Source organism: Haliotis rufescens, unplaced genomic scaffold (assembly GCF_023055435.1).
Source record: "Haliotis rufescens isolate VD_foot unplaced genomic scaffold, xgHalRufe1.0.p SCAF_6, whole genome shotgun sequence".
In the NCBI taxonomy this organism is placed as follows: domain Eukaryota; kingdom Metazoa; phylum Mollusca; class Gastropoda; order Lepetellida; family Haliotidae; genus Haliotis; species Haliotis rufescens.
In genome coordinates, this window is record NW_025964334.1 from 30,991,535 (window position 1) to 31,005,333 (window position 13,799).

Sequence of the window (13,799 nt, forward strand, 5' to 3'; positions counted from 1 at the left end):
ATGTAATTGCATCAGATCATACTTGTAACACTGTAGTAGTGTGTAAACGATGTATCAGTTTACATATTATAAAACCCTGTTTGTGAGGACACGTATGACTTCCGGGTTAGAATAGGTACCCATCAAGCCGTGCTCTGTCTTCCCGAGGCAAGGGAGTTAACTGACTATTAAAGCGTAATTTCCACAGGACGTTTATAGTCAGTTAACTCCCTTGTCCCGGGAAGATGCCTATGCTTGTTATGGGGGCAAACTAAACGAAGCAGGTGGTCAGCCTTGGTGATCGAACGATATCGTGATGTTACCAGCATTAATGATGATAAACTGTCAAAACAAAAACGCTAAAAAGAATAACACATCTTTTGAGAAAACTTCAAAGCAAAAACAAAAATAACACGAATGCAAAGGTCAACAGAACGAATTCTGCCGGGCAAAAGAAAGCATAATCTTGAAAATTGGAATTGACTTTCTCAAATTCCGAAAACAGTCGCCGAAACACCGCAAACGTAAGGTCCAAAAACAAAATTATACTAGTAGACTTACCTTACAAAACTTATACTGGCCTTACTATACTTACAATGCCCTTATTAAACTAACGCTGGCATTACTAAACTTACACTGACCTTGCTAAACTTACACTGGCCTTATTATACTTACACTGACCTTACTATACTTACACTGACCTCCTTACTATACTCACACTGGCCTGACTATACTTACACTGACCTTATCATACTTACACTAGCTCTCTGTACAGGGTTGGGGTGCATTGTATTGAGACCAGATAAAATTTTTTATATAGAAATACATATAGCAACAATGTCATCTATCTGGCAGACAAGTCCCCCCCCCCCCTCTCACGACACACACAGACACACACTGGATCCACTTACATGAGTACTCCCCCATCCTGGCGTGGAGCCGGACTTTTGTGTATGTTTTGAGGCAGGCGAAGCAGTCGGTCATTTGCCGCGGGTTGTCGCACGTGTTGGTTACCCCCTGACTGAACACGTTGCACTGGGAACAGCCGATCGCATCTGAAACACAAACAGGAAACGCTGGTAAGACCGACATCACAAACCTTCTCGCTCACATACTCACATCACCTTACAAACTGTCTGGCATTTAGTTTTTTGGGTTTGGGGAAGATTGGAAGTTAACGAACTTTTCCTACGTTGGAGCGTCAGGTGAAACTATGTTCGACAAAGGACTTGCAATGTCGAGCTATGTAACCAAAGAACAACGATAACTTTCGGGGACGTCGAGTACAGTGATATATACAGGCATAGTCGCCTCTTACGGCAAGCATGGGTTACTGAAGACCTATTCTATCTCGGATCTCCACGGGTCCGTTATGTTTACAAACAAGAAATGATGGCTGTCGTGACGCCGAATACTCCTCATGTGCCTAAATACGTTTTTTTGCCAATTTAAATTTCTATCTCTTTTCAACTACCATGTTAACTGGTACATTAAGAATGTACGGGGAAATGTTGGACGCTTTTTTGTTGTCTGCAATTTAATCTCGAACGAATCTGATTTACCAGACAAACGTAAAATCATCTGGGAAATGGTAAATCAGTCGTAAACCTTTTCCCAGTTGACTTGAATGACATTCCCAAAGACATACACAAAAATATACATTTTGGGGGTTTGGGGTAATTTTGAAGATGGCGCTTGCACACTGGTGGTAACGTTGACTCCTGTCCGCATAATCTGAAAGCGGTTAGCTTGCGTCGCGTGTAACAGCGGAACGAGTTTAGTGGCAACGATGATGCCGGGAGCGTAACGAAGGTATCACCTTGTGGGAAGAAGGAGCTTGGTCAAATAAACAAAGGGACATTACTCCGTAACCATGTTTCGTTCATCCGGATGATTTCACTGGGGACTTTACCATCCGGGCAAATGGGATGTCACTGAATTTCCCGATACAGGGGTACCGTATTCGACATAATAAGCGCCCTGGGCGCTCTCAAAATTAAAAAATAGGGGGCTCTTATTGGAATATAATTTTAGTGAGAAAAAAGAGTTGAAAGATCTAAATTTCGAGGCTTATGCTAACAGCCTGAAATGATACAAAAGAAAAGTCTGTGCGTATTATACATGACAGATATATTTTCCAAAATTTAATTGCCCATAATTAAGGGTGCACATAACAATACACGAGCGCGCATTATACACGAATAAATAAGTCTTGTGTACATTGATCAATCAGGGGTGCTAATTGGGATTATTCACTAGCCAATATATTAACAAATGTCGCCATGGGCGCTTATTACGTCGAATACAGTATTTGTTTTATATGGCATTATGCCATTTTTCATATTTCAGTAGAGCAAATGTTTCTTCCAGTAACGTTTTACAGAGATTTGTATGGCCGCAAAATATGTTTATTCAAAGCAAGCCACATCCATGTCCATACAAAGGAAGATAGAGCGGAGATTTTAAGATATATTCTCAACAGGTTTTAATTATAGTATTTTCAATAATGTATTTATATTGAGAGCGTCGATAAATGATTATGATGATTTCTGGTCGGCGGAATTACAAAACCCCACTGTTTATATTCACGTTTGATATTTTTGAGTCGTCGGATTCGTGAACCATGTTTTAAACCGTTTGGCCTTAAGATGCCATTGAATCGTACAGTTTATATTACACTGGCGTGTTATTCCAGATATGTAAGTTAACCTGACTCAGTCGAAATATTGGTAGACACTTCCCCTGGTTTCTTTGTAAACTTCGTCTGCATGACGTGTTAAATGTCACATTGTCTATCTTGCCGTTGCACACCATCCTATACTTCAGAGAAACTAATTGTCCATTCTTAAAGTAAAGAGAGAACCCAACATTGTGAAACTGAAAAGAAATTGACTACGAATCACAAGCTATATATCACAAATTTCTGAAAAACGAGAATGAGATAAGGACATTTATTATTTCTCCGTTGGACGTGATATACCTTCCATGGCACGGCTGGCCCATTTGTATAATGGCACCAATCGGTGTGCAGAGTTGTGTCCCTTAGTCTAGCCAGGAACATGATCACGGGTTCGAATCCAGGATTCGCCATGATTATGTTTCTAAGTTTGCCAGCACCATGGGTTTCAGGAAAATGGTAAATGTCTAGATCAACTTAACTTAGCTTTCCTCTAAAATCAAGCTGAAACGCCGTGATGTAACCGGAATACTGTTCAAGCGGCGTTAACGCAGGCTCACACACTGACTCCGGGCAGATATGGGGCCTGTGTGGTTATAGTGTGTGACGGCGTGGATTAGTGCTCATGCTGTCAACCAATGGTTTGGATTAGTGCTCATGCTGTCAACCAATGGTTTGTCTGGTTCGTTCAGACTCGTGGTATTTTCGTAACCTTGCTCAGTTAGTTTTTTTCATCATGTGAGACGAAGAGTATAATTTATTCAACAGGAAGAATTTATTTCTGCTAAACCTTATCTCAGTTATTCGTCACCCACCCACAACTGTCAAGCAGTCCCATTAATACATTTGTAGTGCGTTAATTTTTTCACAGTATCACACTGTAATCATGTTGAAAAATGCAAAAGAGCAACTGAGATGACGACTCGTTTGACAAATAGTATCCTCCGTGGCCGATATACATGTAAACATGGGATTCTACACATTGTTATTCTCTTTTATCGCCAGCTGACCTTACATCGCTCCAGGCGTAAAACTTGTAAAAAACACACGGATTCTGTTACTTCTCAGTATTCTGTGACAAAAGAATTATGTAAAATTAAGTTCACTTGTTAAGCATATGTATGATAGATTAACAATATAATCACAAACAAGGGTGTGTTAGGAACACGAACGCCTTATTTCAAGTTAAATAATGTCATGTGTTAACACAGCTGCCCTATCACAGCTGCGCTAGACCGAGCAAAACAATGCATGGGCGTCAGGATATAATTGCTTTTAACATGCGCTACATATGTTTGGCGGGGTTTTAATCGAACACCATTACCACCACTATTTTTTTCAAAAAGAAATAATAATAATAATGATAATTTATTTTAATCTCTAAATAACAACAACAACAATAATAAGAATAAGAATAAGAAGAAGTATTGTTAATGTTTATCATCGTCGTGATCGTCATCAATATCATCCGTTTTATGAATATTTGAGGAAATATCAACTGCATCTGCTGAAGAGAAAATACATATTCTATCATATCAGTCTTCAACAACATTAAATGTTGTAATTTCCAAAACAATCAATCGTACTCGGTATTTTCAATTTGAGAGACAAAAATCAGTGAAACATATAGCTATATCTCTCTATAAAGCATCTATTATGATATCCAGCAAACATCCAAAGTTGCTGTTCAATCTAAGGGTATGTCTTGATAATATGTTCCATTTAAGAGACATTAATACTCTTGGCGCTCATCGTTTAAGTATAAAATATACATTATGCCCTATGCTCAATAGGCCTCATGGGCCCTTATTTACGAATTAAACATCTGAGTCGCTCTACCCCCTACCCACTTTGAAACGTGTAATCTGACATGCTCTCTGATACTGCACACGGGACAACACGTCCTCGTGATAGCTCCCGCTATATCTGCCACATCCGCTTTCCTTGTGTCGCTATACACAGAAACTAATGCGTTCAATTTTTAAATCTTTAGTGACAAGTCAACCGAAGTTACTACATTTCTGGCAACCAGGGTTGACTACATTCAACCTGAGTTTATCGGAGTTAATCTAGGATAACTTAGGACAGTACCCGAAATAAAACGCATAAACTGCAACTTTACACATAATACAAAATGGCTGCCAGGAGAAGGAGTAACGGCCATGGGTACATGTATTGCTATAACACACAGCCATGAGATGTGAACAAGTGTTTCATTGCTCGTCAAAGGTGTCATTTTACCTTTTCTGTTTAATGCATGTAAAGTGACTAGAAAGTTCGGGCAGTAGGTGGGGGCGGTAGCTCTTGAACTATTCTGGCAACGACGGGGAACACCAGAAATTAGCAGTACTCATTATACCCACCAAAGCCTTCAAAACCCATGGCCACTAGGTGATAGAGACGGAACTGGCACCTTCATGCAGTCTCTATAATCGTGAGGGAACCAAAATAAGTATAACATTTAGTCTATGAAATCTTATATTACACAATATCCTTCTTGACTCTAAAAAATAAAAATTCCCTATGCTGATTTCATAGACTGTGGAATAGAGCTAGCAAGAGCTGGCAAGACTTGCTTTTGTATGCTTTCTTGCGTTTCTAGATTGTTTTTTTATATAAAATAAATATAGTCCACAGTCATGGTGCAGGACTAAACCACAATTTACATCTGTGGTTACTTCGTGGAACTTCGAAGTGATATACAAAGGTCTGCTTTCTAAGATTAGGACCAAAAGCCACTCAATGACTTATGAGGTCAGCCTTGTCAATACTAACATTCGTTTGTCAATGTCATTACATAACTTTTCCCCGCAATGCCATGCAAACAAGTATTTGCTTAGACTGTGTCGGTGAAGAAAAAACATTCGTAGAACTTCACTGTACTAAATGTGAATTATAGGTTTATTTTGGGATTTTCGACTCGCCACGTTGCTATAAATTAAACATCGATATTAAGCTTGTAGCCCGCGTGTGTGCTTAAGCATTGGTAGACAAGAACAGTGTAAATCACTAAACAGGGTTGGACATCTAATACATTCAAACAGACACATATATTTATTTCTTCTTTGGGTGTGTTGGTTTGGTTTGGAGATTAGGTAAAGTCGCAGGGGAATAGTATTTTAGTCAAGACGGATCTCCTGAGACGGATATTTGTGCGCTGGTGTTCTTGGGATCTCCTGAGACGGGTGTTTGTGAGCTGGTGTGTGAGGGATCTCCTTAGACGGGTGTTTGTGAGCTGGTGTGTGAGGGATCTCCTTAGACGGGTGTTTGTGCGCTGGTGGTCTTGGGATCTCCTGAGACTGGTGTTTTATGGGCTGGCGTGTGAGGGATCTCCCGAGCTGGTGTTTGTGCGCTGGTATTCTTGGGATCTCCTGAGACGATTGTTTGTGGGCTGGCGTGTGAGGGATCTCCCGAGCTGGTGTTTGTGCGCTGGTATTCTTGGGATCTCCTGAGACGATTGTTTGTGCGCTAGTGTGTGAGGGCGAGGGATCTCCCGAGACTGGTGTTTGTGCGCTAGTGTGCGAGGGATCTCCTGAGACGGGTGTTTGTGTAATCTTGGGATCTCCTGAGACGATTGTTTGTGCGCTAGTGTGTGAGGGCGAGGGATCTCCCGAGACTGGTGTTTGTGCGCTAGTGTGCGAGGGATCTCCTGAGACGGGTGTTTGTGTAATCTTGGTATCTCCTGAGCCGGGTGTTTGTGCGCTAGTGTGTGAGGGTGAGGGATCTCCCGAGACTGGTGTTTGTGCGCTAGTGTGTGAGGGATCTCCTGAGACGGTGTTTGTGAGCTGGTGTGTGAGGGTTCTCCTGAGACGAATGTTTGTGCGCTTGTGTGTGAGGGATCTCCTGAGACGGGTGTTTGTGCGCTGGTGTTCTTGGGATCTCCTGAGACGATTGTTTGTGAGCTGGTGTGTGAGGGATCTCCCGAGACGGGTGTTTGTGAGCTGGTGTGTGAGGGATCTCCTGAGACGGGTGTTTGTGCGCTAGTGTGTGAGGGTGAGGGATCTCCCGAGACTGGTGTTTGTGCGCTAGTGTGTGAGGGATCTCCTGAGACGGTGTTTGTGAGCTGGTGTGTGAGGGATCTCCTGAGACGAATGTTTGTGCGCTTGTGTGTGAGGGATCTCCTGAGACGGGTGTTTGTGCGCTGGTAATCTTGGGATCTCCTGAGACGTGTGTTTGTTCGCTGGTGTTCTTGGGATCTCCTGAGACGAGTGTTTGTGAGCTGGTGTGTGAGGGATCTCCCGAGACGGGTGTTTGTGAGCTGGTGTGTGAGGGATCTCCCGAGACGGGTGTTTGTGAGCTGGTGTGAGAGGGATCTCCTTAGACGAGTGTTTGTGAGCTGGTGTGTGAGATATCTCCTGAAACGGGTGTTTACGTACTCAGTTCTCAGAACTGATCCTTTAAACTAACTTAGTCTTGCAACTTAAAGTTGTGATTTTATGGAAACAGATAATCTGGTCGATGTCACACTTTAACTAATAATTTTGCTCCATTTGTAGTTATAACGTATATTGACAGTCTAAGCCCCTTTTGAAAACAGGACACAATCTTATTTCATAGTAAAATCTATGTTTTGTTTGCTTCAGCTTTATTACTGTCTGATATATATATAAATAACAAAAACAAAGATGTGCAATAGAATGCACCTCTTTGCTCACACAGTACTGAACACATTAACATCAAAACCTGACACAACGGGGCACCTTTGAATCGAAATGAATCATCAACTTCTGACGTCATCCAGCAACATGTGTCATCCCACGACAAGACGGCAGGGATATGAACACTGCTTTGTTGTGCCCGATCTCGTGGCGTACTTTTTAACTTTAGCGCTTACCCACTTCACATTCTTCGAGAAGTCCGATCATTCATGTTGTAGCCCTTGACCCCAATCAGTGCTCTTCAGATAACGAATGACAGGCGTGTACCTTGCCTGCGATTACATTATCCTTTACACCTGTTGATATTATTGTCGTATTGTTGTTGACATCACAATCATCATCACAGTCATCATCATCATCATCATCATCATCATCATCACAATGAACATCTCGGCAAAACGTTACTGTTGTCATTGCCATAGTTGACGTTGCTGATAACATCAACTAGACTGTGCTGTCAGTTGTTCATGCTGTCAATCACTTGTTTGCACGACCTAGACTCGATTATGTTCAGGACATCGTGATATACACAACGAAAGCATAATATAGCATGTATTAAGTCAATCAAATGCAGAAACGCACCGTACCAAGTCTAGGGCATAGCCTGTCAACAGGTTATAAATTACTTTCCTGTTGTAATGAATTCCGGGGAAATATCATGTGCAGTCATCGACGGCCAGATATCAGTAGATACGAGCGTGTAATCAATACGTAGTTAGCTTCTACTGCATAACGCCGGCGTTATAGGCTATGATCATGCAAGAAAGTTTACTGCAATTTCGCACGCAGGGCAGCCAACAGCACGTTTATGTCTGTTTTAAATTGTGTGATTTGCATGAGTGAATTCAAATAGAGGAACATGAACAGAGTTTCCTACAACAAGTATGCAAACTCGATAATAAAATAACAAATACCTGGCATGTTTTCGGTGATGAAAAACAGTACTATTTGAAAATATGAAGTGAAATAACAATTTCAGAATGACACAATGACACTATGTTTTGCGAAGTAATATTATGACGATCAGTAAGAAATACATAATACATAAAACCTTTGTCTCATCCCTTCTCGGGGGCACGGGTGGCCCAGTCGTCAAAGGCGCCGCGATTCGTTGTGCAGAGTTGCGTCCATTGGGCACGCCAGAAACCTATGGTTGTGGGTTCGAATCCCGGTTCGCCCCGATTATGTTTCTAGCGTTGTCAGCACCATACCCGTGCTCGTGGGTTTCACCGAAGTGGTAAATGTCTGAGACCTGCATCACTTCGGGCTTTCCTCCCACATTAAGCTGCCACCCCGTGATATTCCTGTAATACTTTCAAAAGCGGCGTTAAACCCAACTCACTCGCTCACTAGAAAAGTGGGGACGGGGTTTGTCGGATGCTGAAAAAAAAAATTGTCCTCCGGTTTGATCACCTATGTATATTGTTCACAGGCCAAGCTGGACGGCCCCAAACATGGCTGCCGCGCACAACGTCATGACCCTCGATTTTGAAAAAACTCCAAAGAGACCGAGATTTGGATTCATTCTATTCAGTTCTTTTCAAGTTATTCATAATCACTTTGTTGACCTGCTAACCAAAGCACCCAACGTCTGAGACCTGCATCCCTTCGGGCTTTCCTCCCACATTAAGTTGACACGCCGTGATATAACGGAATACTGTTAAAAGCGGCGTTAACCCAACTCACTCACTTATCCCTGACCTAACATCCTGGACTATCTGGTGTAGTACTAGTACTTACTCATTCTATTAGTATAAACATCCTGGGCACATTCGCACCAAGGCTTCGTTTCGGACGTGTCTGCATTTTCTTATCACTAACTTAAATCAGGATTTCACTCGCTCATGAGAGTAATCTGATCGGATGACTATATTAAGCGACGAATGTTTAGTCTTTCGAATCGGGCTCAAAACGAAGCTTTTGGGTGTCCAGACTGAAGATAAAATACACTGGAATATCGAGGATGGGTCACCCAATAACGTGCCATTTAACGGGGAAAGGTAAATACACTAAACTACGGTTATAACGATAGGGACCACTAAATTTGTTTCGTTATATAATTTAAGTTCGTTATGTGCACAATTACGGCATATATACAGCAAATGGACGGGACCAAAAACAGTTCGTTATAAGCCTGTTTTGATTACATTTACCTTTATTTAAACCTTGTATCAGAAAAAAACCCATAACCCATGAGGGAAGATGTTCGTCTTTACCCGAACTCATTCAAAGCTGACAATTCTCGTTTTGAGATGCGTACTTAAAAGAAGGTCGCAATGATAGAAATGAAAGAGGGACGACTTCGTTGTGTCAGTGACATCTTTTTTTTCTGAAACCCCCTTTGATGAGGCTTCGTCGGGTAAAACGACTGCTGCAGTTGCTCAGTCAGGTAAAACGTGTTTATCACATGTGTAGCCCAGACTAACAGAAGCCGTGACATCGTATAGCATCAAAGCACTTTTATGGCCGTCGATGAAGTAGGGTGGAAACACGTCCCATTACCTAGCAAAGACACGTGACACACATCCGAGGCCTTTTCGCATAAGCTTTACCCTGATTGTCATCCCTCTAGATTGTGCGAGGTCATCTGAGTTTTTAGGCTCCTACAAGACGCCAGTTTGTTAACAGTGGAGATGCAATGCACTGAATAATCGTATATAGATACTCTTTATCTTGTAATTACCAAGTGATTAAAGTGTTTTCTCCAGGTTCGATTAACATGGTTACAATGTGTGAAGCAAATTCTTTGTGTTCCGCGCTTCTATAAGGCCAGACTCCTGAAAGAGGCGTCCCACTCACATGTACTATGTCTTTTAAAAAATAAAACAAAAATAGAAAATAATAATAAAAGTTCACTTATATACTGACGTATTTCCTGTGCATCAGGAATAGAATAAATTGGGCAAGCTACACTCTGTCAGTATAAAACGACAAAGCCAGAGAATTACCAGTCTCGAGTATCCGCCGAAATATATTCCATTGCGCGGAATGGTAAAAATGGCGATGTAAATTATATCAATGGGTGACTGGAAATAGTGATGAAAAAGGCAATATTCACTTGGGTTTACGGCAAACATAGATTTTTTTTATACTGTGACCCATTCTGCTCTGAATCCACACGGTGTTTTTCGTAGCGTAATTTTTGCCATTGGTTGACGAATGCTCGACCTCATTTATGAGGTCATGGATCGACTCACTGAGGTTTTCACCTGGATAGGTTGTGAGGATATCCTCTTGTGATTGCTCACATAGTTGTGTGTCATGGCCAAACTCTAGAGGAGGTTGTAAATTCCTCCATATCGAAATACAACATAACACTTGAATAGTACGTCAGAAATAAACATACATTTCATTATTTATAGGTGACCGATTTTTTTTTCTACTGGTGACCTTGTTTCGAATTCGCGTGACCTTCTTCACGTGTCATTATTGCAGGCAGCCGCTGATCTGATTTGTTTTCAGTTTGTGCATATCTCCATAAATACATGTAAAACAACACTATGACTCATGTGATATTATTTCAACATATTTACACAAATGCAGAACTGAATTGCCAAATGACAAAAAACACCCCTACTTTTCCAAAAAAGGTTGAATCCGCGCATGCTTCCCCCCAGTTATTTACCACAGTGTGCGTACATGACTACGAGAGGGTTCGGGTTTCAATGGGTTCCCAAAACCCATTCTTGTCGTAAGAGGTGAAGGAATGGATCGACGATCAGGTTCACTGACTTAGTTGCGTGGAACATTACTCATGATATCAATCACTGTTTTTTCTTGTCCAGATACCAATATTTACAGGCTGTCGTGATATAACCGCGTGGAATATTGCTGCGTGCGGCGTTAAAGAGCAAACAAACTGTGCATAGATCTATAGAGACACTCTGTCGGACCGACCCTTGGTTGTGAGTGTTCAAGATTTTCAACAAGGATGTTAAATGTTTGCATGACCAGGTTAAGGATGGACCGTGGTCATGAATAAGGCTCTAATAATGACCGAGGTTCCAGCTGCATCAACTCGGCCTAGTTTGAAAGTCATGCGTGGAGGATCTAGAGGTCATGCCACCAAGGTCAGGTCACATGGGTTGGAATTTTTCAAGGGATATAATATGAGCAAAGTTCATAACACAAATTATTTTACTCTTAGAGACCGACAACTCATGGAAGTACCTTGTGAACTTTTGACAGCAATATACATGGCTAACATATAAATAATGCTGTGCACATCACAGGCAATGAGAGTTTATGGGATTCTCTTAAAATTTATAGGATATGACATGAAAACTTTTAATGTTTGTATTAGATAGTCAATATGAAGGACAAAGCCATTATTTTACATGGCGCAGACAAGCTGATTCTCTCATTCGTCTTGCACCGGACTCAATAATTTAGACCTTATGATTTTGTATATCCATATTATGTATTATTTTCATTATATTTTTACATTGTGACTCTAATGATTTTATGTCTCCCAGATCCTAGAAAATATAATTGAAAAAGGAGTCCATCTCAATTTTATAATTGATTGGGCAAGTCCAGATTAAGTTTGATATAAAGCATTGTTCAGGGCTCCATTTGGTTATTTTTATTATTATGCAGATATATGTTTTAAAAATAGATAACTTTATTTATTGGACTATATGTTAGTCTACATTAAGGAGTGTAAACTGATAACAGCTCCCTTCATTGTTTCCGACCTTGTACGTTTTATTGCCGGCGCCTTGAACTGCTGGTTTGAACAGTTATTGCTCCAGTATAAATTCAACGACTATCTTCAAGTGGTTGATTTCTTCAGTAGTAAATCATACACGACTGTTCAAGTCAGAAAGAGTTTCCATAAACAGGTTAAGAGCCAGATAGCGAGTCAGTCACCTGGGCCCCACCCAAGCGTTCTAAAGCACATGATCGAAAAATAGTTAAAAATGGAATGGCAAAAACTTCCCTCCCGTTACAATTTGTTCTGTTGATATTTTGTGTCAAATATTCGGTCGGCGAACCTATAACAATAATGACAATTGATGTAGAATAGCACCTCATGAAAATTAATTGTTTGATTGACAATATGTCAGATGAGTTGGACATTAATGTTTCATAAGAAAGCGTTAAATTTCTCGTTGCATCGTATGAGCCTGATTGAAGAGAGAACCCTTATTGTTAAAAAAATGTATCTGTGCAACGTGAATGTGTAAGAGTCACCTCCCTTGATTTTTAGTATGGGAACGATAAACATAATAGCATGTGTTTACGGCCTTATGAAAATTAGAGTTATTGCGTTGCACATACAGAGAGCTGCTGTTTGATCTCGGCTGTGTCAACAATGTCTGATTTATAACTGCAGCAGATACAAGGTGTGGTAGTTAGACTTTGCCCAATGGTCTTGTGCCAATTTCAAACCTTTGTCCAGATGGATATGTCGTCTGAGCGCCATGTTTGAGACCGAGACTGAGCTTCGATGTAAACATGGTAACAATTGAATGGTACATAAAGATGTAGATAATGACATATTTGAGTTAGCAGATAAACAAAGTCATTATGAATAACTTGAAAAGAACAGAATAGAATTTTCCAAGTATAGGTCTTTTTTTTTTTTTTTCAAAAACGAGGGTCATGACGTTATGTGCGGCAGCCATGTTTGAGGCCGTCCAGCTTGGCCTGTGTACAATATGCATAGGTGATCAAACCGGAGGACAATTTGTTTTTCAGCATCCGACAAACCCCGTCCCTACTTTTCTAGTGAGTGAGTGAGTTGGGTTTAACGCCGCTTTTAACAGTAGTACAGTAACATCACGGCGTGTCAGCTTAATGTGGGAGGAAAGCCCGAAGCGATGCAGGTCTCAGACGTTTACCACTTCGGTGAAACCCACGAGCACGGGTATGGTGCTGACAAACCTAGAAACATATTCGGAGCGAACCGGGATTCGAACCCAAAATCATAGGTTTCTGGCGCGCTCAAGGGACGCAACTCTGCACAGCGAATCGCAGCGCCTTAGACGACTGGGCCAACCGTGCACCGAGCTGGGAACCGCCTTTAACCCGGAATTCCCTTTTGGTTGTACAATACAGTTAACAGTAAATGTTGTTGGTTGGTTTGTTGTTTAACGCCGCAATATTCGAGCTGTATGACGGCGGTATCACCACATCGAACCATGCAATTGGTATACGATGACAGGCATCAACCAAGTCAGCGAGCCTGACCACCCGATCCCGTTACGACAAGCACAGTCGCTTTTTACGACAAGTATGGGTTTTAATGAAGACCTATTATAACCCGGATCTTCAAGAGTAAAAGTAAATATAAATCATATGAATAGCAAATGCAAACGACATGCTGAAAGATTAAACTTAAGACAGGGCGTTGTGGTAAAAGATCTTAGTATCGGTCAGTGATGTGAGTTGCTATTTGAACAGTATTCCAGTTATATCACGGCGTGTCAGCTTAATCTGACAGGAAACGGTATGGTGCTGACAAACCCAGAAACATAATA

At 41.2% G+C, this 13,799-nt stretch overlaps 1 protein-coding gene across 1 annotated transcript in view; it reads right to left on the reverse strand.

Annotated features, from left to right (window-relative positions):
• Nucleotides 1-13,799, reverse strand: part of LOC124117760 — a 28,536-nt gene that overhangs the window by 2,729 nt on the left and 12,008 nt on the right. Inside the window, exon 2 of the mRNA XM_046479754.2 lies at nt 891-1,034. Within this exon, the coding sequence (XP_046335710.1) occupies nt 891-1,034 (144 nt within the window). The remainder of the gene's footprint in view (nt 1-890; nt 1,035-13,799) is intronic.